General features: G+C 43.8%; 1 protein-coding gene across 1 annotated transcript in view; it reads left to right on the top strand.

The window, feature by feature from the left end:
- Window positions 1-22,365, top strand: part of LOC124616384 — a 323,283-nt gene extending 300,918 nt beyond the window's left edge. Inside the window, exons 4-5 of the mRNA XM_047144689.1 lie at window positions 731-907; window positions 22,205-22,365. Coding sequence (XP_047000645.1) covers window positions 731-907; window positions 22,205-22,365 — 338 coding nt within the window. The remainder of the gene's footprint in view (window positions 1-730; window positions 908-22,204) is intronic.
- The last annotated feature ends 1,646 nt before the right edge of the window (window positions 22,366-24,011 follow it).

The following is a 24,011-nucleotide window of genomic DNA, read 5'->3' as shown; positions in this document are numbered from 1 at the left end:
CTCATCGGTTCCTTCATCAATTGTGCCTTCACTGTGCACGGTGCTAAGCAAAACAACACATTTAATTTCTTTGGCATATATGACACCATTGTGATACCTTTCTGCTATCCAAACAGTGAAGACTCAATATTTCTGGATTTCAGCGATAGGAAAGCTGGAGGAATATATACTGAACCGTGAAGATCACGCGAAGTCCAATAAAGTTGTAACGAGCGTCCAAGTAATGATAAGTAGGCAACCTTTCGGACCTATTCCACTGCACGTACGCACGCACACGACCAAACACAAGCACGCGGAGGAGTACTAGTAAACAAACTCAGCTAACCTCACACTGAATTCTGTTGATCTTTCCAGACATCTTGTACGTAATAAATACTGCTCAGAAACATTGCTTTCCGTCAAACAAAAGGTACCTTTCACTAATTAAAACTGATCAAAATACGTTCAGCCGAGATGTAGCCATAGCACGGTAGCTTCTTAACACTCTTACTCGTACTTTCTGAAACAAAGACATAACTCGTCAGTCCATGACTCTACAGATTATTGCTGTTTCTAGAAACTTACATATTTAACAGTAAATGTCATGGAATCGGAAGCTACTGTGCCTAGCAGTCCACGTGTGTGTGTGTGTGTGTGTGTGTGTGTGTGTGTGTGTGTGTGTGTGTGTCAAAAAGAGAGAGAGTCCTATAATATGTGTTGTTCACTGAAAGAAATTTTTATTTCTTTTCAGAAAACCGACCAGGACCGTCCAATCTTGGGAATGTTATAAGTCAGCTCCTCCTATGTAAAACCATCACACCTGACTTCAACCAGGAAGAGCTGTGCAGTATAGCGAAGGACTCGCAGGATGTTCTGAAGCTACTACAGGACATGCAAGAATATCTCCCTAAGTTGGAAGCAGGCACCGGTAATGATACTAACGACTTTAATCCGTTTTTAACACATTCCTCTGATGCTGAAGCGTCCTTAACAGTAGTTTCTTTCCCGTGTGTTTGTTCATCCCCATAGAGCACACTGGAAAAGACTCTGTCAACGTTCCTTTAAAAGATACAACCAGAAGGGCTTGATTACTGCTATTAGATTATATTACATTTACTTTCATTCCATTTGATCCGTAGTGAGGAGGTCCTCCAGGATGTAGAACATGTCAGAAAAACAACAATATATGATAAATATTTACAACTAAAACAAATAAGCTAATGTACCATTCCAAAGGTTCCAAGTGGAATGATAGTCAGTTTTTAATGAACACTATATGAAAGAGTCATTTTACTAATACTAATGCACTGAATTTAAAATAAAAAAGTTTTTTATTTATTTATAAGGTAATAAACGTGTCATACAACTACTAAAATACTTATTCACAATGAACACATTACTGCACTGAAATTGTGCAGAAGTATACAAATCATTTGGTTTTATTGATAAATTCATCACTGGAGTAGAAGGAGTTGGCCACTAATAAATCCTTTAGGCTTCTCTTAAACTGAATTCCATTAATTAATTAATTAAGCTTTTTATGGCTGCTGGCAAGTTATTGAAAATGTGTGTTCCTGAATAATGCACACCTTTTTGTACAAGACTAAGTGACTTTAAATCCTTGTGAAGATTATTCTTATTTCTAGTATTGATTCCATGAATTGAGCTGTTGGTTTCAAAAAGTGGTATATTTTTAATGACAAATTTCATTGAGGAATAAATATATTGGGAAGCAGTAGTTAGTATCCCTAGTTCCCTAAACAGGCTTCTGCAGGATGTTCTTGAGTTCACACCACATATAACTCTCACTGCACGTTTTTGTTCCCGGAAAACGTTAGCTTGGCTTGATGAATTACCCCAAAAAATAATCCCATATGACATTATGGAATGAAAGTAAGCATAGTATGCCAACTTTTTCATTTTTATATCCCCTATGTCTGTTACAATTCGCATTGCAAATAGAGATTTGTTAAGATGCTTCAGCAGTTCTGTGGTGTGCTCCTACCAGCTGAATTTATTATCAAGCTGTAATCCCTAGAATTTAACACTGTCCACTTCTTCTATCTGCTTGTCATCATATGTTAGGCATATACTCGTGGGACACCCCTTACAAGTTCTGAACTGCATGTAGTGTGTTTTTTCAAAGTTTAGTGACAAATAATTGGCTAGGAACCAGTGATTAATGTCCACAAATATTTTATTAGCTGATCTTTCTAAGACTGCACTTGATTTGCTATTTATTGCAATGTTTGTATCATCGGCAAACAAAACGAACTTGGCATCTGGTAATGTTACTGATGAAAGGTCATTGATATATACAAGAAAAAGTAAGGACCCAAAATGGAACCTTCTGGGACCCCACATGTAATTAGTTCCCAGTTGGATGATGTCTGATTTCTGTTATCTGCCAGAGATATAAGATTTGAACCATTTTGCAGCATCTCCTGTTACACTATAATATTCTAATTTATTTAAAAGGATATTGTGATTTACACAGTCAAATGCCTTTGACAGATCACAAAATATACCAGCTGCCTGCCTATGACCTATTACGGTATCAGCTGATACTCTGGATGGCATGGGGTCTATTGCAAATTTGGATACTTTTTCGACCAACGCAAAAGAGTGATTCTCCAAGTGAAGGAGCCACAGTCTTATACAGTTAGGACCATTAACCATCATCTTGGGAATATAGATCTAGTAATGTTGCAGTCCTCATTAAGACAACAACAAATGGTAACATCTGGGGTCGGTATAGCTGTTTGGTTCAGGCACCTTTCATCTCAATATAAAATCCAATTCTTGCGTATTTGAAACATCCTCATCATATGGTAAACGGTCCTCCAAATACACCACTTTTTGCACGTTGTTTTCGTGGAAGGAGACTTCAGATCTGCCATGAAGATTGTGCTGCGTATGTTATGTGACGGCAAAAATGCGATTCTGAGAGAGGACAAGTTACTCTCTCATCTACACTGCTGGAAATTGAAATAAGAAGACCGTGAATTCATTGTCCCAGGAAGGGGAAACTTTATTGACACATTCCTGGGGTCAGATACATCACATGATCACACTGACAGAACCACAGGCACATAGACACAGGCAACAGAGCATGCACAATGTCGGCACTAGTACAGTGTATATCCACCTTTCGCAGCAATGCAGGCTGCTATTCTCCCATGGAGACGACCGTAGAGATGCTGGATGTAGTCCTGTGGAACGGCTTGCCATGCCATTTCCACCTGGCGCCTCAGTTGGACCAGCGTTCGTGCTGGACGTGCAGACCGCTTGAGACGACGCTTCATCCAGTCCCAAATATGCTCAATGGGGGACAGATCCGGAGATCTTGCTGGCCAGGGTAGTTGACTTACACCTTCTAGAGCACGTTGGGTGGCACGGGATACATGCGGACGTGCACTGTCCTGTTGGAACAGCAAGTTCCCTTGCCGGTCTAGGAATGGTAGAACGATGGGTTCGACGACGGTTTGGATGTACCGTGCACTATTCAGTGTCCCCTCGACGATCACCAGTGGTGTACGGCCAGTGTAGGAGATCGGTCCCCACACCATGATGTCGGGTGTTGGCCCTGTGTGCCTCGGTCGTATGCAGTCCTGATTGTGGCGCTCACCTGCACGGCGCCAAACACGCATACGACCATCATTGGCACCAAGGCAGAAGCGACTCTCATCGCTGAAGACGACACGTCTCCATTCGTCCCTCCATTCACGCCTGTCGCGACACCACTGGAGGCGGGCTGCACGATGTTGGGGCGTGAGCGGAAGACGGCCTAACGGTGTGCGGGACCGTAGCCCAGCCTCATGGAGGCGGTTGCGAATGGTCCTCGCCGATACCCCAGGAGCAACAGTGTCCCTAATTTGCTGGGAAGTGGCGGTACGGTCCCCTACGACACTGCGTAGGATCCTACGGTCTTGGCGTGCATCCGTGCGTCGCTGCGGTCCGGTCCCAGGTCGACGGGCACGTGCACCTTCCGCCGACCACTGGCGACAACATCGATGTACTGTGGAGACCTCACGCCCCACGTGTTGAGCAATTCGGCGGTACGTCCACCCGGCCTCCCGCATGCCCACTATACGCCCTCGCTCAAAGTCCGTCAACTGCACATACGGTTCACGTCCACGGTGTCGCGGCATGCTACCAGTGTTAAAGACTGCGATGGAGCTCCGTATGCCACGGCAAACTGGCTGACACTGACGGCGGCGGTGCACAAATGCTGCGCAGCTAGCGCCATTCGACGGCCAACACCGCGGTTCCTGGTGTGTCCGCTGTGCCGTGCGTGTGATCATTGCTTGTACAGCCCTCTCGCAGTGTCCGGAGCAAGTATGGTGGGTCTGACACACCGGTGTCAATGTGTTCTTTTTTCCATTTCCAGGAGTGTATATGTCGCATACGAAAAATTATTAAAAATTTTATTAGAACCTGACGCAGCTTGAGCGAGCCTCTAGAAAGTTAACAGCCTGAGCAGACGTTGATGGATCCTGGTAGGGCTCTAAAAGCGTGAGGTATTTTTATCATTCTTAGATCAAAGAAACAGCTTGTTGGGAGTTGAAAGCAATTGGTGGCGAGCCCATTCCTTAGTAAATTTTACCGGACAGACCCACAGCCGTACAGGGCAGCCCCCTTGACGAGACAGGACTCCAGCAAAACAATGCCGCACTATCTGCCATGGCGCCAGTAGAAGCCTGGTAAAACAGGCATTGTGTGCAGAGCCACGAGTAATAAAAATTCACATGTTTTCGTGTTCGCCGATAGTGCAAATAGACCAGTGACCCACTTCACTCAGCCACCTCAGTTGTATAAGAAACTCCGGCGTCTGAGAAACGGTTAGAGATAGAATCTTTATTACACCTCAAAAGCTAGGACTAATAAGCTCCGAGGCATAGGCAGTTTAGATAAAGGTCTTTGAGATTGTATCTGTTCACTTGTTGCCGTGGGAAGTGACACGACTTCAGAGAAAATCGTCTCTTCCCCCTATGTGAAAACTTAAAAAAGCTAGTAACTGGCGGTTTCTTCTTTTTTTCAGAGACGCAGGGTTCTTAACTCTTGCCCTGGTTCGACATGAGTTTCTGCTGTCGTGTGGAGGGGAGATTTAGCACCTCTAGAGCCCTGTGATTGGCTCAAGACAGCGTGAAGGTGGTGTCATTTGTGCACTTTGCAGGAAAACGGAATCTCTTTTCTTGAGAGGTGCGAAGCACTCACGTGAGGGACATTGGTCTGGTAAGCACTGCTCGTCGAAGCTCTTGCATGTGTCATTGGTACCTGGGACCTGTCCTGAGACTGACTTCACTTGCAAATATTTTAGACTGGGGAGCCTGTGGTGAAGTTCTTACTCTACTGACATTGTGACTTCAAACTTCTCGGAGTACTCGTTTACCGAGGACACACTTGTTCGTTTTTTGGTTTACCAGTATAGACGTTTGGTATCCTTGTGCGGTCTGCGCGTACACGTGAGCCAAATCAGGCCTTGGTACGACCAACGAATGGGTAGAGAGCAAATTGCGATCCGTGTGCCTGATCGCTAGACCGTTAGATTTTTACATTCCTTTGGCGGCCGCTGTCGATTAACAGGTGCCGCCTCCATGTCTCACCTCCGCCGCACACACCTCGCAAGCTGTAAGTCACATCGCCGCACGAAATACACAGGGTAAGGTACTGTCACCCCGGCATTGTGAGGGCGTACGGATGTCAATCGCCACTTCCTCTCAGCTGCACCTATGTAGAGAAACGTCAGTAAATTTGATCAATCAAAGTCTGCTCAGCGTCAGATCAAAACAGCTTTCGCTATCCACACTTTTAGAGTCAGAGTACTTGACTCACTGACCACCTAGTTAAACTGCCTTGCCGTCCAGGATCCACCCAGTTGAGTAGTAAATAACCTGTTAGTTGTTTAGGGTATTCAATCTATTACTTGTTTAGAATAATTTATGACTGGTTTGAAAAAATACATGTTGTTAGTACACTAAATCTTGCTTACATTCCCAATCAATTTATATAGTCCCACCGGAGTTACCTTTCAATTCTTCTGACACGTTAACATGGTCCACTGTTTTCGTTATTTCTCCAGTTGGAGCCTGTTTTACTTTGGGCTTTAGAGTAGAAAAGCCGTTTGCGTGCAGCACTGTTCCTTATCTCTAAACACCGATGCGAAGCAATGCAACTGATTCCGAAACGATCGTTCGATAACGAATCGCACAGAACCACCTTTGACCTCATATAGTAACTGTTACCTTAGTGATGAAACTTTCTACAGCCACTGACTTGAAATGCTTCAGCGATCCTGATTTGTAATGCTTGCTGATTAATGTTAATAAAAACCTCCACAGTTGCATTTGATGTGCAAACCTACATAATGCTGAAGGCTCATTCCTGTGAGAAGCACAGAAACACTCCAAAGACCGCCCTGGCACTAGCACAGCTCGTGTGTGCTCGTCATGTTCCAGGACTTGCCTTTAACGTCATGTGGGACGATTAGACTTCTTAAGTTATGATATTTGCACAATTCTTTGAGGGTTTGTAGAAAGTATATTTAGCGTCACTTGGTGACGTTTATTAGAACGAAACCAGTTTTGGCACGATAAACCTACCTTAAATATAGCAGTGGTGGTTTTTGTTAACATTTACATGAATCACTGAGGAACACAAAATATAAAGTTTGTTTTCTGATAACTTGTGATATGAGTTCTTTGTAGTCCCTGAGGTCCTCTACTGAGAATGTAAAATATGTTTGAGGATCGGATCATTTTCAAATCTCCCACTTCACGGTACGCACACTGTAGAGACAATGAGCTCTGATGTGTGTGCTCTACAGAGGTCCATGGCCAGTCGGACGAAAGACGTCCTCTTCAAAGTCGAGAGTGTGTCGTGTCTGTGGAGCACCACAGTCAACTCCCCCAGTTGCGAACCTGTCAGCTTCTCGCTGCCGTTTTTGCAGTCCGGCGAAAATAGAAGTGTCATAAGTCATAGGGACTGCCACAGGGACTGACAAACGCGCCCGCTTCTCAGTTCTTGTGAGAAAAGTGTGTGCAAGTTGAGCACCAAAGAAACGTCAGCGTACCATTAGGCGCAAAGGATGGACATCTTTCGTATACATTTGACCCATTATCATCGCGAAGGAGATGGATTTTTACAGCAAATCGTTACTGTAGACGAAACGTGGCTGCATCTTCACGAACCGGAAAGTAAGGCTGAAAGCATCGTTTGAAAACACCCATGATCATCAGAAGTCAAGAAATTTACTCAGCCTTCAGCTGTTAAGGTTCTTTTAACACTATTATGGATCGTTGATGGTGTAGGAGCCGTTCATCTCACCCCAAGAGACGAAACTGTGAACAGTGAGAACTATTGTGGAGAGTTGCGAACTAAATTGAAATTTGCAATCAGATCCAAACGCAAGGATGGCTGACATAGTGTTTAGTGTATCTGGGATTGTAAAACAGTTAAGGGGCTCCGGAACGCCCTATACTTGCAATGTTAAAATAACGCTTATAAATTACATCTTTCCTCACAAAGTATTTGAGGTAGGAAGTTGAACTTTTTACAGATTATTTATTGGAATATGGACTACAACTTAACACAGGGATTTTACAAAATTTTAGTTCAGTTATTAAAGATGATTTTTTTAAATTGTAATGAAAATTCACAACATTTTTTTGCAATTTTTTATTTATATGTTCAAAACTATGCAGTTTTTTGGAAAAAGGCTGTGTTAAATTATGCAGAAGGTACTGTGTAACATTTACTGAAAGTTTGAAACAAATATGTTTGCAAGATCCTTAGAAAACATGTAATTAGTATGAGAAAATAAAAGTTTTGGGAATCGAGCGACAAAGATTGGATTAACTTTTTAGTGCATTCCAGGTCCATAGGATGGATTATCTTCATCCTCTGCAAACTCCTCCTCCAGCTTCCTCTTGTTCCTCCTCCTGTTTACTCTTGCTTGTATTTCTAGACTCTTTACAGCCCTGTCTGCAGCCCGAAGGCGTTCCTTGTCTAAAGCAAGCATCGCTCGTAACATGTTAGAACCTATCTTCATTCCCATATTTCTAAATACCTTGCACCTTACAATGTTGCCATCATTGAAAGTCGCAACAGCATCATACACACCAAAGTGAAGTGTTTCTATTCCAACAAATACAGTCTTGGGGATTCTCGACCATATAACACTATTTACACTTTCATTGGGGTTTTGAGTTTTTCCGTGAATACACTTTTTCAACAGTTCAGGTGCTGCTAAGTCTCTGAAAATAGGTTTTATCACCTTCATTATTGCATGAGGCAGACTAAAATGTACCTGATGAACACGGACGTTAATAATAACACTATTTGACAGCAGTTTAACAGCGCCACAGTGGGTCACGCCCATGTAGAACACATTTCAAAAAAAATTTAAAAATAGCTGTAATCTTCGGAATTGAATAAATTATATATATATTAAAAGGTAATAGTCTGCAGATTCAGAAAACGCAAAAAAGTAAAAATTGAACTTTTCATGATTTTGAGCCTTTCCGGAGCCCCTTAAGATCCTTAGACGCCAGGAAGGCATCTGGCCCAGACGGTAGCCCAGTAAGATTATATGTTGATTATGCTACAAATATAGCACCATTCTTATCCATCGTCTATCAGAGATCATTGGAACAGCGGAAAGTTCCACTGGACTGGAAGAAGGCCCAGGTCATAGCAATCTATAAAAAGGGTAGAAAATCGGATGCACACAATTACCGGCCAATTTCACTGACATCGATTTGTTGTAGAATCATGGAACATATTTTGTGTTCAGACGTAATGACCTTTCTAGACTCTGAGAAGTTCATCTGCAGAAACTAGCACGGTTTTAGGAAACAGTGGCCATGCGAGACACAGTTGGCCCTCTTTGTGCATGATATACAACAGGCTCTAGATACTGGCTCCAAGGTTGATGCCATATTTCTCGACTTTCTAAAGGCGTTCGACTCAGTTCCACACTGTCGCTTGCTCCAAAAAGTGCGCGCTTACGGTCTATCCGATGACATATGCAGTTGGAGAGTATGTTTTCTAACAGACAGAGAGCACTATGTCGTCCTGAATGGGGTGACTTCAACAGAAACAAGCGTAACTTCAGGTGTGCCCCAGGGAGCGTAATAGGTCCACTGCTTTTTACGATTTACATAAACGATCTGGTTGATGGTACTGACAGCGGCATTAGACTGTTTGACGATGATGCTATAGCCTAAAGGAAAGTAGTATCACATGAAAGTTGTGAACAAATCAACGAGGATCTGCAGAAAATAAATGCGTGGTGTAATGATTGGAAGTTATCTCTCAATATTAGTAAGTGTAACCTATTGCGTATAGCAAGGCGAAAATCCCCATTAATGTACGAGTACAAAGTAAATGCCCGGTCTTTGGACGCGGTAACATCCGTCAAGTACCTGGGTGTGACTATTCGAAATGATCTCAAATGGAATGATCAGATTACTCGAGTAACGGGCAAGGCGAAATCTTGATTGCGGTTTATTGGTAGAATCTTGAAGCGAAGCAGTCCTTCTACAAAGGAAATTGCTTACAAAACGTTAGTTCGTCCAGTCTTAGAGTATGGTTCGTCTGTATGTAATCCTTAGCAGTTGGGTCTGATTCAAGAGATTGAGAAGGTCCAAAGAAGAGCGGCAACATTCGTGACTGATACATTTAGCCATCGCGAGAGCGTTACAAATCTCATAGAAAGTTTGGAGTAGGACACACTTGCAGACAGACGACGCGCTAAACGGAAGGGGTTGCTCACTAAATTCCGAAATCCGTTCTTTGACAAGGATGTAGAGCATATATTATTACCACCAACTTTCAAATCTCGCAATGATCACCATTTAAAGAAGGGAAATTAGAGCTCGTACTGAGGCGTTCAGACAGTCGTTTTTCCCTAGCTAGTGGAGTACATATATAGATGTAGATAGATAGAAACGTCGCGGAAAACTGCGAAGAGGTGTCATCCTGCAGCAAGATAACGCTCGGCCACATTCTGCCAAACGAACGGCCGAAACATTGAAAGAGTTGGGATTCGAACGGCTTTAACCTCCGCCATACAGTCCAGACCTGGCTCCAAGCGATTTCCCTTTTTTTGGACCATTGAAGGGAGCGTTCAGCGGAAAAAAATTTGCAACCTCTGCAGAAGTCATTGATGCCGTGAAAGAATGATTAAAAGTGCAACCAAAAATCTTTTTTGCGGCGGAATCAAAATACGTTTGAAACGTTGGCCGAAGTTGAAGTTCAGGGAGGGTATGTAGAAAAATGATCTGTGCTTCAGTTTTCTGTTATTGACGCAGGGGGAAACGTCATAGAATTAAAAAAAATAAGGATAATCTGACCAATAGATAGTGCTGTAAGTATCGTAATGTGCATACAAACAGACGCGAGGGACACGGCTGTTCCTCCAGTTTGCATCCGAGACGGCCAACGTCACTGTCTCCTTGAAGGATCGCACGCTGCTTTTACAATAACAGTAATTGTGTGCCAATAGCCATGCAGCCGGCCGTCGTGGCCGCGCGGTTCTAGGCGCTTCAGTCCGGAACCGCGCTGCTGCTACGGTCGCAGGCTCGAATCCTGCCTCGGGCATGGATATGTGTGATGTCCTTAGGTTAGTTAGATTTAAGTAGTTCTAAGTCTAGGGGACTGATGACCTCAGATGTTAAGTCCCATAGTGCTTAGAGCCGTTTGAACCATTTGAACCAATAGCCATGCAGACGTTCCGGACACCTAAGGATATGAAAAAAGGCGTTGATGTGAAGTCTGCTAAGGGTCTAGAGAAAGTGATTACAAAATTGAATAAGACAGGTTCGTATGAAGTGCAATGTGGCAGAGGGAGGAAAGATGTCGCCATAGCATTGCAGAAGGTGTAGAGCGGTGGTCTGCAAGCATGCAGTGCGGGGAATTGTCGCAACGTCGAACATGCTTGCAAGGACGGTGCATAAAATCCTATGAAACATTCTGCGTTGCTATCCATACAAAATCACCCATGGGTCAGGAGTTGCTTCCTGCCGATGTGTCAGCAAGACAAACGTTCGCTCTGGAGTTTCTTGCTCCCATGGAAGTGGACAATGAATGGGCAAGGAACGTTCCGTGGACATATCAAGTCCATTTTCATTTCCAAGGACATATCAATACTCATAATTTCAGGGTATGAGCAACGGAAAATCGGCACGCACATGAACCGGTACCACTTCTTTCTGCAAAAGTAATGGCGCGCTGTGGAGTTGACAGCATGGTTTATCATAGGGCCATATTTTTTTTCGAGGAGATGAGCCTGTGGGTTCTGCTACCTACACCGCCACTGGTAAACGCTATGAGAGTGTTTTGCGCACCAAAGACATTCCGGCCCTTGAACAGCGTGGACTTATATGCAAGAAGGTGCTCCTCCGCACACTGCATAGCCAGCGAAGCGGCTCCTGCAGAGGCATTTCGGAAATGCTGGAATTATTAGTTTTCATTTCCCTACAACCCATCAAGGTCACCTAATGTTAATCCGTGTGACTTCTGGCTGTGGAGATATCTGGAAGAAGTGTATTCAGTGCTCCAATTACGAAAGTAGCTGAAACGAAGGCATGAATTGCGCAGTGCATTTTGAACGTGATCCCCGAGACACTCAGATCGGTTGTGGAACATGCTATTCCCCGATTTCACCTTGTGGCAGAAAACGGTTTATAGTCAGGATTCGAGTGCGCGATGTAGCAATATGAGGACTTGCTTACAATGCGCGCGCCCGAGATAGCCGCCTCAATCGCACCGGACTCGGCCGATCGCCGACTTTTGCACTTCTAGTGACCATCAGCAGTCAACAGTGCCTGAAGATGATGGTTTTAAGAAGCCACCTAAGAAGACGCGGCGAAATCCAGGACGTTGTTGGCTTCGACAGAGTTTTCTACGAAGACGTCGTCCAGCGCCCTTGAAACTGAAGAACCGGCAGCCGCCAACGACTCCACTGCTTGTCAGGAACGGCCACAAGAACAACCTCAAAGAGACCTAGTATAAGGTGCCACCTGTAGTTGTGCAGCATACTGAAAGTTATTTGAAGCTGCACGATTGGCTCAACGCTAACTGCACCACATCTTTCACAGCGAAACAAGCAATTAAATAAAAAAAAAAAATTTTATTTTTTTAGAAAAGCTACTTCAACCAACTTTAGCGAGGCAGGGCGACTACCCCTGTTACATCAGGCAGCCTTCCTCCGGTATGCAAGGTGAATATTTTTCCTAGTAGTTTTCTTGATTTCCTTCGAATTAAAACCCTCAATATGGAAGTCGTTTATTGACCACATATTTCATATCAACGAGTTAACCTGAAATGAAAATATCAGCCTGGCAAGTGTAGACTTTTGGATTTTGTGCACAGCTGTGTTAAAAGAGAAATTAAGTCAGCCGATGGACTGAGCCCGCCAGACCTGAAACTAGAAATGAAAAATAATCAGGGTTGACATGAGGTTACGATTAACTCGTTCCTCGCATGATGGTAGCAGGTAATAGGGAACGGTCATAATGTGGGAACTAGCACTATTAAAACAATACCTGATTCCTGAGATGAAAAGTGCATTATCACTTCCTAAAACCTTACGTCCTCCAAGCACTGAAAATATTTTGGCCAGGTGCTGAGTGATAATCTTCAGTGGAATCGAGAATGATACAGTTTTGTTTTGATATGCGATATTTGTTAATTGCGAAACAGTTCATGTCTTGTTTCTTACGTAAATCAGTGATTACTTAAAGTTCCTTGAGTGTTTGGTCGGCATATGCGTTTCCTCTCATCTGTTCACGTGCTAAAAGTTGCACTATAACTTCACTGAAGAAACAAAAGCACAGTTTTACATCACCATCTTCTATCTTGTGGTCTCGTGGTAGCGTTCTCGCTTCCCGAGCACGGTGTCCCGGGTTCGATTCCCGCCGGAGTCAGCAATTTTCGCCTGCATCCAGAGGAGTGGGTGTTGTGTCGTCTTCATCATCATCATTCATCCGCATTACGGTCGGAGGAAGGCAATGGCAAACCACCTCCACTAGGACCTTGCCTAGTACGTCGGTGTGGGTCTCCCGCATCGTTCCCCTACCCTCTGTGGAAGAGTATGAGACTTCATCATCGTCTTCGCTATTTGCATTTCTTTAAACTAATTCTGTGGAGTACTATTAGTCTTCGGTCACTAGTTCTAGATATTTTACCGAAAACTGTGATTTAAATTCTTCAATTACTGTGTGTTCATTTCATGTGTATTCCTGTTGGTTTTTTTTACGTACATGTTGGCAACCTAACGAAGAATATGCTGAAAACCAATGTCAGGTCGTTTGTTCTCCTTATCTCTCTCTCTCTCTCTCTCTCTCTCTCTCTCTCTCTCTCTCTCTCTCTGTGTGTGTGTGTGTGTGTGTGTGTGTGTGTGTGTAACAGAGAGGGCTTTTTTGTGTGTGTGAGTTTGTCGATGGTTATTCAGGACGAGTTGTAGGACGTTGAATATGAATGTAGTAGCCATCAGACTGTGATTGAAAGCTACGTGCTCAGCTGATTTCACTCTTGGTTTAAATTTTTGTGAAGGGTTCATGGACGAGTGAGTAGAAAGGGGTTGGGTGCTACTATTATTATGCTAATCCTATATTGGAGCGTTAATCTATTATTTTGTCTATTAATGCAAACAGTGCGTTTTTTGTTGTGTGTATTTGATCTTTCAACAAGGTGTTCTTTTCTGTCTTTGTTTTTTTGTATGCGGTAATTTTCTTGCAGGGTTAGAAGGTGCTTTTTATTGTTGATTCTAATTATTTTTGTTTCTTCTTCTGTAGAGGTTTGTTTGTGATTGTGTTTTCTTACGTGTTCTGCAAATGTGGAGTGGTTTTTCCCGTTCTTCCAGGCTCTCGTGCGTTCTTTATATCTGACATCAAATGTTCTGCATGTTTGTCTTATGTATCTGCCATCACAAGTGTTACACTGTAACTGAAATATGCCTGCTCCTGGTATATGTCTTTGTCTTTTGCCAGTTTTGGAGTGCATTTTTGGATAGAATTGCCTGTTGTGTACGCTATGTTCATGCCCTGTCTTTTGCAAAGTAGGTGAATTTATCAGCGAGTTTGTGTTTGTATGTGATTGTGTATCATCTTGTGTCTTCTTTTATATTTCCTGATCATTCTGTGCAGTTACTATGGTACTGAGCATTTGCGATCGTATTTGATTCTTTTGTGTTGTTCTCTGTGGTTCTGTGTTTCGTTTTTCTTTTCTTTTAATTCTATTGCTTAGTTTTGTTACTATGTTAATATTGTACCCATTATTTTTTGTTATTAGAATTATTACGTCAAGCTCTTTTTGATCATTTTCATTGTTGAGTGCCATTGGGTTGAGTCTGTAGGGCATGTGTCGAAGTGCTGCTTGCTTTTGTGAGTGTAGGTGGTTCAAATATTGGGGAATAATAATGCCAGTTACTATAGGTTCATTGTAAATTTCAGACATACGCTTACTGCTTCGTTTCTTGATAGTTAATCTCGCTATTCTGTTCTCTTCCGATTGTGAACTTTATTTTATGTAATTTGTTGATGTCAGTACGTAATATTTTAAATTCTGTTTGTGGCTCATCTATTTAGCAGAGGATGTTATCATATGCTTGAATCAATATAATATATTGTTTTCGTTTGCTACTATTTTTGTGAAAATGGTATGTACAGTGTGAACACATAGTAGTTACGACTTAAAATCATACTTTTCGATAAAATATCTCGAACCAGTGACAGAAGACTAATAGTGTTCCACAACAATTAGTGCAAAGAACATGAAAATTGTGAAGAAAAGAGTTCGTAACATGAAAATATTCGAAGTTTCTTAAGTTATAGAGAGGCGGCCAGCATGTGAACAAATGAGCCGAAACGCAAATGCCAGCAGAAAACTGAAGTAACTGTAAGTAATGACTTAACTGCGTAAAAAAACAAGACGTGAACTATTTTACAATCTACAAATATCGCATATCAAAAGAAAACTGTATTACTCTAGATGCCACTGAAGATGCCTTAAAATTAAGGCGAAACGCGTCTGGAACAAATAAAATAAATTGCAGCAATATTTGTTGACAAAACTAATAGTCCAGTTCTTGAAGTTTTCCAGGCGTACTGAATATTCTGCGAGGTTTCTGTATTGCAGCCGGATCACGTTGACTTCTTGCCGCAATATTTCGGCTGGCAACCGTTCAGGCATCTTCAGGTGAGTGTCCGCCACCAGAGGCTACTAGTTCACAATGTCGCCTTCATAGCAAAAACTGGCACGGAGACGCATGAGCATTGGCGGCCGTCACAGCAGCGTTCTCTATCGAAATCCGCGCCCTCCGAAAATACTGGTACATTTGTGGCACGCAGCAGCATGTGTAAAGGTGAAACTACTCGTCCCCCCCCCCCCCCCCCACTGTCGGAACGCTCATTCCCAGAGATAAAAACATACGTCAGTTGTCGCCAGACGTGTCACTATGAATTAAATATTTTCTCTTAGAAGAAATTAAAGAGATCACAGGGCTTCGAGACTTGTCCAGTCGAAAGCTGCCGTCACGATGTGTAAGATCTTGTCCTAGACGTATTTCCACATAAGATTTAATTACTGAGTCCGAAAAGGATCTCACCGGGGCCAAGATTTTTGTGGCAGAATAATCCATAGAGTGGCCTTTGGCAACACAATGCTTGGTTACGGCCGACTTACAGGGCTGCGAAAGACGAGTGTGACCTCATGTTCAAGGTACCGTTCATATACTGTGCGTATCGCATAACCTATGTAAGCTTTGCCACAATGGCAAGGAATTTGAAGGATTCTGGCCTTCCTCAATCCCAGATCGTTCTTTACCGGACCGAGGAAAGGACTAATCTTCACCGATAGCCGGAAGATTACTTGATGTTTCCATAGGACCTGCTTATTTTAGACGAAATGTTGCTGATGTATGGAAGGAACGCCCTGGACCTGAACAGCTCTTTATCTTCGTGATGTTGTGGGTGGTCAGGTTTCTTCTTTCTTAGCGCTGCACTAATCTGAAGTGGAGAGTAACCACTATCTTTGAACAGCTACTGTAGATGTTCTAGCTCCTTTGCAAGGTTGTCTCCATCAGAAACAACATATGCGCGGTGCACCAATGTTCTAAGGACGCCGATATTTTGTGAAGGGTGATGGCAGCTCGACGGTTGCAGAAAGAGGTTCGTATGTGTGGACTTCCGGTAGCAGAGTGCCATAATGACCCATCCCCTTTCGTACTAACCAAGACGACCAAATAGGAAAGCAACCATCCTTCTCTATTTCCACCGTAAACTGGATGGTCTTGTGGCTTCAGATGTTGGAGATAACGTAACAGTTTTTTTCCTCAAATCTCTCGAGTCCGAACAGGACAGCCAAGGACTCCACCTCATACACCAGGTACTTTCGCGGGAGACAGGGACCTCGAAGCGCAGCCAACCGGCATACACTCACTCTCGCGTTCTTGGTGTAACATGGCCACTATCCCCAAATTAGAAGATGACTGGGTGTTGTGAGATGTCCTTAGGTTAGTTAGGTTTAAGTAGTTCTAAGTTCTAGGGGACTGATGACCATAAATGTTAAGTCCCATAGTGCTCAGAGCCATCTGAACCCAAATTAGAAGCATCGATATGCAAAATAAATTTGCAGTTGAGATCAGGAACAGCTAAGACAGTTGTGATAGCCAAGGACATTTCCAAGGCACCAGTTTCAGTCCACTGAAAGTTTTCACCTTCTTGGCCAATTGATTCGGTGGTGTGGTCGGGTGGAGATATTTAGCTATAAATTTTTGAGAAAGATTTACCATTCAGAAAACACAACAGATCTCCACCCAGCCATCCAATGAGCCCTCGCTTAACACCACTGAAGTAGCAAATGGCAGTGATTTGGGGCATGTGGAATGAACGCTACAGGGCATCTGGCTCGGAGTTGTCCTTGAAGTAACCGATTTGTAACAGTTCGTTGTGTCACTATGGTGCCAACTGCTGCTCAGTTTGCTGCTGCAGGCGCAGTACCGTGCTCCAGAGCCCCACGCCGAACACGATGGTCGTCCCTCGGTAGTGACACGCGTCCGTCCAGAGCCCAGTCATCTTGCGCCCGTACATTCGCGTGACCACCGCTGCCAGAAATCACTTACAGTGGCTACATCCGGCCAAGGCTTTCTGCAGCATTAGAGAAGGAATACCCGGCTTCTCGTAGCCCTATTAGAAGGCCTCTTTCAAACTCAGTGAGGTGCTGACAATGGCGTATTTGTCGCCTTAGAGGCATGCTTGATTAACATTGATTCCCTATGTCCAGTCTCAAAGGTAACTAACGCCCACGACCATTACAGCTTGTATTTAAAGCAAACCTGATTTGCATTCTGAGAGTGGCACTAATAACGCCACTCTTATGTGACTACCGATCGAAGTGGCGCAGTGGTGAGCACACTGGCCTCGCCTTCGGGAGGACAACGGTTCAAATCCGCGTCTAGCCATCCTGATTTAGGTTTTCCGTGATTTCCCTAAATCGCTTCAGGCAAATTCCGGGATGGTTCCTGCGAAAGGTCACGGCTGATTTCCTTCCCTATCCTTCCCTAATCCGAGCTTGTGCTCCGCCTCTAATGACCTCCTTGTCGATGGAACGTTAATCACTAATCTTCTTCTCGTCCTCCTCCTTACGTGACTGGTACAAAATTTGAACAGACATCAAGTTTCAGGCGTAGAAACACGCCTTCTTTCGTCTATGTCACACAACTCCTTCTTGGTGTTTCGATTTTTTTCCATCAGTGTCTACATACGCCGCGCTGAGTGACCGCGTGGTTTAAGGCGCCTTGTCACAGATTGCGCGGCCTCTCCCGACGGAGGTTCGACTCCTCCCCCTGGCAGGAGTGTGGGTCTTGTTCTTCTTGTTTTTAGCATAAGTTAGTTTAAGTAGTATTTAAGTCTATGGACCGATGACCTTAGCAGTTTGGTCCATTAGGAATTCATACACTTTTTTTTCTTTGTCTATATACGGGGAGGAAGCTGTGGGCACGAAGCTATATCTGGTGTCCCTCCAAAGAGTCGTAGACTAGTCAGGCGCATTTTCTCTGTTTCTGCAGATATTTGCGATTACCGTGTTTTACTGTCCCCGTTAATACATGTCGATAAAACGAAATTCGAACTAGATTAATGCGTGACCATTCTGTCGAATAGGCACGTAAAATTCCGCTATAAAAGGCATTATGTCGATACTGGCACCAAAGTAAAGAGCTGATGAGTAGTACTTGTTTGGGCTCACTCTACGATACACAGGAAAAACCAAACTTCAAATTTCTTTCGAAACACCAGAGAAAAAGAAAATGCTTCTTATTTTGAGAGATAGTAATGGACCAAAACAAGAAAACATGTCCCTCAAGAATGGGCTCTAAAATGTATACTTTAAGAGCTGCTGTGTAACACATCTCTTCTAGTGCAAGTACTTTGGTATTACGAAATGGTTTAGAGTAACAACACTAACATATGTGTACTGCGTGCTCTAGGACTTTCGTAATAGCAAAGAGCTTGCAGCAGAAGAGCTGGAGATGCGTTTTTCATTAGCGTTAACGGACAAATGCTCATAGCTATTAAGATAAGCATTTTAGATTCTGTGTTTAATGGACATTTTCCTTGTTTTGATCCATACTACCTGCTCTCAAAATATGGAAAACTTTTTTAATGCACTGACTTTGCATCAAACATGGAGTAGTGTAATAGATCCGGCCGCGGTGGCCAAGCGGTTCTAGACGCTTCAGGCCGGAACCGCGCTACTGCTACGCTCGCAGGTTCGAATCCTGCCTCGGGCATGGATGTGTGTGATGTCTTTAGGTTAGTTAGGTTTAAGTAGTTCTAAGTTCTAGGGGACTGATGACCTAAGATGTTAAGTCCCATAGCACTCAGAGCCATTTGAACCATTTTTTGTAATAGATCACTACATTGGTAATAACTTTTGATAGAGATAAAATGTTCGCAGACCCTTGCTGGCTACGCAAAACGTCTGTTAGTATTATTCGGCCCTGAGACGAAGAGATTTCACCGAACTAGCAGCGTCAACTAACTAGGTGTTGTGCTTACTACCTACTTTAGTAAACTGTTACGGTGATTTTCCACAAAAAAGAACCTCAAGAAGGAACGTCTCTAAGCTGAGAAAGATGTTAAGAAACGAATCAGGAACTTTAATTTTGCTGGGTGTACATAGTTTCACCGAAAGCCGGTGACTGGATTATAGGCAACAGAACAAGGCCTATTCATGCTGCAGAGTAACTACGCCCGGTTGCTTCTGCGGACACCTATCATCGTCAGAAAGCGCCAGTGAACATTTACTCTCTAACAAAATTTTCCCGAAGACAAGATCTGTCACTGCTAGACTTTTTATGCAAGGATATTGAAACAGCCTCTATATACCGACGAGCGAAAACATAATGACCAGATGCTTAATAGTTTGTTCGTCCGACTTTGGAGCGAAATACATCTCTCATTCTGTGTATCGGGGATCCGAGCGACTGTTTGTAGGTTTCTGGAGGTATGTGTCGTTAGACATTTATTCACATGTCATGAAATTCGCATAAATAACGGGTCGCTGATTTGCAGACGCAGTGATGGCGCACGATAGCGACCCAGATGGGTTCCATAGGATTTATATCAGGCGCATTTGGTCACCGAGATATTATCGTGAGTTCACTATGATGCTCCTCAAACCACTGTAGCACGGTTCTGGTTCAGAGACAAGGGCAATTATACTTCTGAAAGATGACATCGCCGTGGGGAAACAATCAGGCGTGAAGAGATTTAGTTGGTTCACAGCTGTCAGCATGTCTTCGATTACTACCACAAATCCCAAGCAAGCGCAGGAGAATGTCTCCCTTAGCATAATACTGCTCCCACCAGCGTGCGTCAGTGGCGTGCTGCACGTTTTGAGCCACCGTCCACCTCGATGACGGCGTATGTGGACACAACTATCGACCTAGTGTAGCAGAAATGTGATTCGCCTGAAGAGCCAACTCGTTTCCATTGATCGAAGGTCAAATCCCGATGCCCCGTGCCCACTGCAACCGTAATTGGGTCAACATGTGAACACGAGTGGTATGCTGCGGATCTCTATGTTCAACAATGTATAATGGACGGTGTGTTCCAAAAGACTTGTCCGTGCACGAGCATTGTGCTCCTTCTGCAGAGATGATCACCGTCTACCCTACTTTACAGAAGCCTCCGAACCCCACGGTCTGTGAAGAATCGGGGACGTTCAACCATTTAGCGCCTACTGGTAGTTTCACAGTCCTTCTACCTCTTTCTGCAGGTGCCCACGACAGTAGCACGTGAACATACGACCAGCTTTGCCGTTTTCGAGATTCTCGTTCGGACTCTTTGTAATAATAATGTGCTCTTTGCTTATCTCAATGGATTTCCCCATTTGCTGCCCCTGTCTTCGTTAAGGTGACCCCCGTCTGTGTCTGTTCCGCTTACATACTTTTGTTATTGCGTCACATGCCCACAACGCAACCAGGGGCATCCAACGTCGCAGTGGGCAGTGGTCCTAACGTTTTGGCTCATCATTGTAAGCAGGCCTCTTTTGAGTCTACAGAGTAGAGTCATCTTCATGTTGTCATGAAAAGCTGGGAGAAGCAGACCCTTTTCGACCTCTATAAAAAGTCCATGCGGAATATGTTCTCATTTATATGGTCTGGAGATGGTTCGAAGGAACCAAAACTGTAGGGGTTCCGACAACTCTACATTTTCAGGTTGGTGTTGTGGAAACCGAAGAGCGTGTTTCGGAGTTAATGAAACATCATTGACAAGTTAATATTTATTCAGTCACATTTACAGTTCTGTGTCTTTCCGTGAGCCTCGGCTGAAGCTACGTGCCTGCAACATGTTCAGAACATGCTGACTCCTGCTGTCTGCTCGCCTAGCTAGCAAGGCTGCTGCTCCACCGTTTCAGCTGAAGTCTTGCGAACTGATGTCTGCAGCCTACAGGCGAAGCCATGGTTGAGGTTATGCCCCCACAATGTGTTAGAGCGTCCTCGATACCGCTCCGAAAGATGGCAAAGACACGTGTGGGCCCCTCAGGATGTACAGCACTCTGAGAAGTTTTGTAGTCGGCTGAGGCTTGCCCCACCAGATAGGGAAGCCCTTGCTACCAACAAGTACCTCTAGCGATGATCGTCCTCCGACCCAGCAGTGATAATGATGTCGGTGTGACAACTACCACGGGGTGTACTGGTGGTGAAAGAACCTCAGCCTCCCCATCAACAGTGGGGTAGCGCCCAGTGCAAGTCCATGTGCGGCAGGTTATGGTCACTTGGATGTTGTCATGTCGGGTATGGCAAGCAGCATGTTCATCAAAACAGCTGGAACATCTAATACATGGATGATGATGATGTTTGGTTTGAAGGGCGCTCAACTGCGCGGTCTCCAGCGCCTGTACAAAGTCCCAGTTTTTACTCAGTCCATTTTTTTTTTACACAGTCCAATCTAGCCACTGCTGATGATGATCAAATTATGAGGACAACACAAACATCCAGTCCCCGGGCAGAGAAAATCCTCAACCCGGACGGAAATCGAACCCGGGACGCTGTGATCCAGAGGCGGACATGGAATACATGGATGTCACTAAATGATAATAATCACTGAGTCGAGCACTTTGGTGGGAATGGAGTCGATCCCAATGACCTACTGAAACAGGAGCTAGAGAACTGCGGTATTGATGAAGACAGGAGGTAACGACGTGAGAATCTATTCGTTATGATCGAATGTGGTCTGCTTCTTTACCAGTGATCAGTGGTCATCGTTACGCTGTCTTTGCTTAACAATTTATTACGGGATATTAACTACAGTGTCAACTCTCTAATAGGTATTATTGTGTCCAAGATATAGTTTGTTCCACGACGTAACGGGAGTGAACGAACATATCTCTGTCCTTCTCTCAGTGGACGTTCTGCTCAGTATGTAACTTGTACCTGGCGATTGGTGCCGATGTAGCAAAGTGTGTTGTTACCGGAGACCAACGGACAGGACTGACTGTTTCTTTCTGCTGTGTAGCCATGACACCACCTCTGCCTGGTGTGGCCTGTAGTTGTGCTAGCACGAAGTTAAGCGAAATTTTAATTTCTTCCCTTTTCACCTCTGTGGAACAAGTCTAGACGGACGATGAAATTTGTTGTTGTGGTGGATACGTGTCTTAGGTTTTGGGCGCGGCTTGTGATGTGTGGTGGTAGTGATGGTGGTGGTGGCTGTTGCAGAGCGCAGCTCGGCGCTGCAGCAGGCGGCGGACGGCCGTGGCAGCGCGGGCACCAGCCGCGCCGCTGACCAGTGGACGCTGAAGGCGCCGCCGGGCTCTGCAGGCCTCTACAGCAAGGTGGGCTCCCTCTGCTGCCTCTGCAGCCGCCCGCACTACCTGTGATGGCGGCCCGCCGCCCTCTAGCGGCGCCCCTGCAGGACCAGCCGGCAGCAGCCTGGCGGCGCCAGCGGGCCTGCGACGCATCCCGACAGGACGCAGGCGGCCGCACCACGAGTACTACAAATGTTCCTGCTGTGCTGCCTCTAACGACGGCCCTACAATCGGTGACACACATCACACCACCGGGCCCTCTAGTGTAATTTCTAAAACAGTGCACGGACAAAACTAGTGTAGCACTATAAAATCCATCTGCCATACAAGCAGTGAAATTCTTTACATATCCAAGAATTATGGCATAGTTTGCTCACAACTCGTAATCATGATCTCTTCGCCTTCCAGAAAACTCTCTTCCCTTGGACACATCGGCAACAATTTGTACAAAACTGATACGTGAAGGAGAAATATATCACTCTGAATGAAAATTTACTGTTCCACTTCACTATCACGAATCAGGCACGAACATTTTCTTTAGAGAGTATGAAACTCAATCTAACACCTTTTTCTATATCTTTCAGAGTAATATTTGTGTAAAACTGTAACTGTATTTCAGATGTCGAGCCAATAAACAGAATGGACGAGTAAAATGAAAGATAATGGTTTAATTTTTGTATTTTACTTATTGACCTCTTAACGCCTGCAAGTCGATATGAAATGTCTGCACTCACGTTGTCTTGTCTAACATTAACACACTAACATACAAGCAAATACAGTTCATATCACCCACCACACAAACCATACATTAGGTCCTTTTATATTTATATAAATGAATGTGTACCGATAATACCAATAGATACTGTTACTTATTACAACTGTCTGTTTTAATATCTTTACAAATAATAATGATACACTAATGAGATAAAGTCAGGAGAGCTACCACAAGAGTTACATGATAAAAATCACAAGCGGTTAATGACATTTTCATTAACGAGCTAAAATTTTTGCGTAATAGGTTTGCTTGCAGGTAATGAGAGTATCTGTTACGCTCACTCTTGACCACACCGCCTGGTTAACTTGTCACTGCCGTTTTAATCTCGTTCGTTTCACGAAAAGCGTTATTTAGGATACTGCAACTGTCTATTTCGAAGTACAATTTTGTTTTCTACAGATGAAAACCAAATATACCGGATTTAATTTTTAAAATTTTTACCTTACCAGAACAGGAACAATGTGAATTATGCTGCAGTCTAGAGATTCTGAGTGACTAGCTGATAAATTTATGCCTTATCTACGTGTCACTAAGTGAATAATTCCCACGTAATATGGGCGAAATTTTCTAGCTGCTTAGAGCAGGACATCTAACGGAAGTTCAGACTATAGCGAAATTATGTTGACAATTTTTATTCTCTGCCCACGACAGTCACGTGCACTTTGTGTTAGTAAAAATTTTGTCTCGCCTCTTTGTATAAGAGAAATTTATTTGATTCATAGTTTTCTCCATATTTTTCCAAGATATTTTTTGAGATGAAAACGATGAACAAAGTGTGTTAGCACCTCAAATTTTAGTGACGGTTTGTACGAATATTCAGACGTTTCTTATAGCATCTGCTGTTGACGACTAACTACTAGTTTTATCGCCTCTTATCCTTTCTGCTCAGTACTTCCTGGAAACTGTAGCGCAGCGTTTCTATGTAATTGGGTTTGGGAGGAAA

This window comes from Schistocerca americana, chromosome 5 (genome assembly GCF_021461395.2).
Source record: "Schistocerca americana isolate TAMUIC-IGC-003095 chromosome 5, iqSchAmer2.1, whole genome shotgun sequence".
NCBI lineage: Eukaryota > Metazoa > Arthropoda > Insecta > Orthoptera > Acrididae > Schistocerca > Schistocerca americana.
Note: the sequence above shows the minus strand (reverse complement) of the source record. Positions and strands in the feature narration are given on the sequence as shown.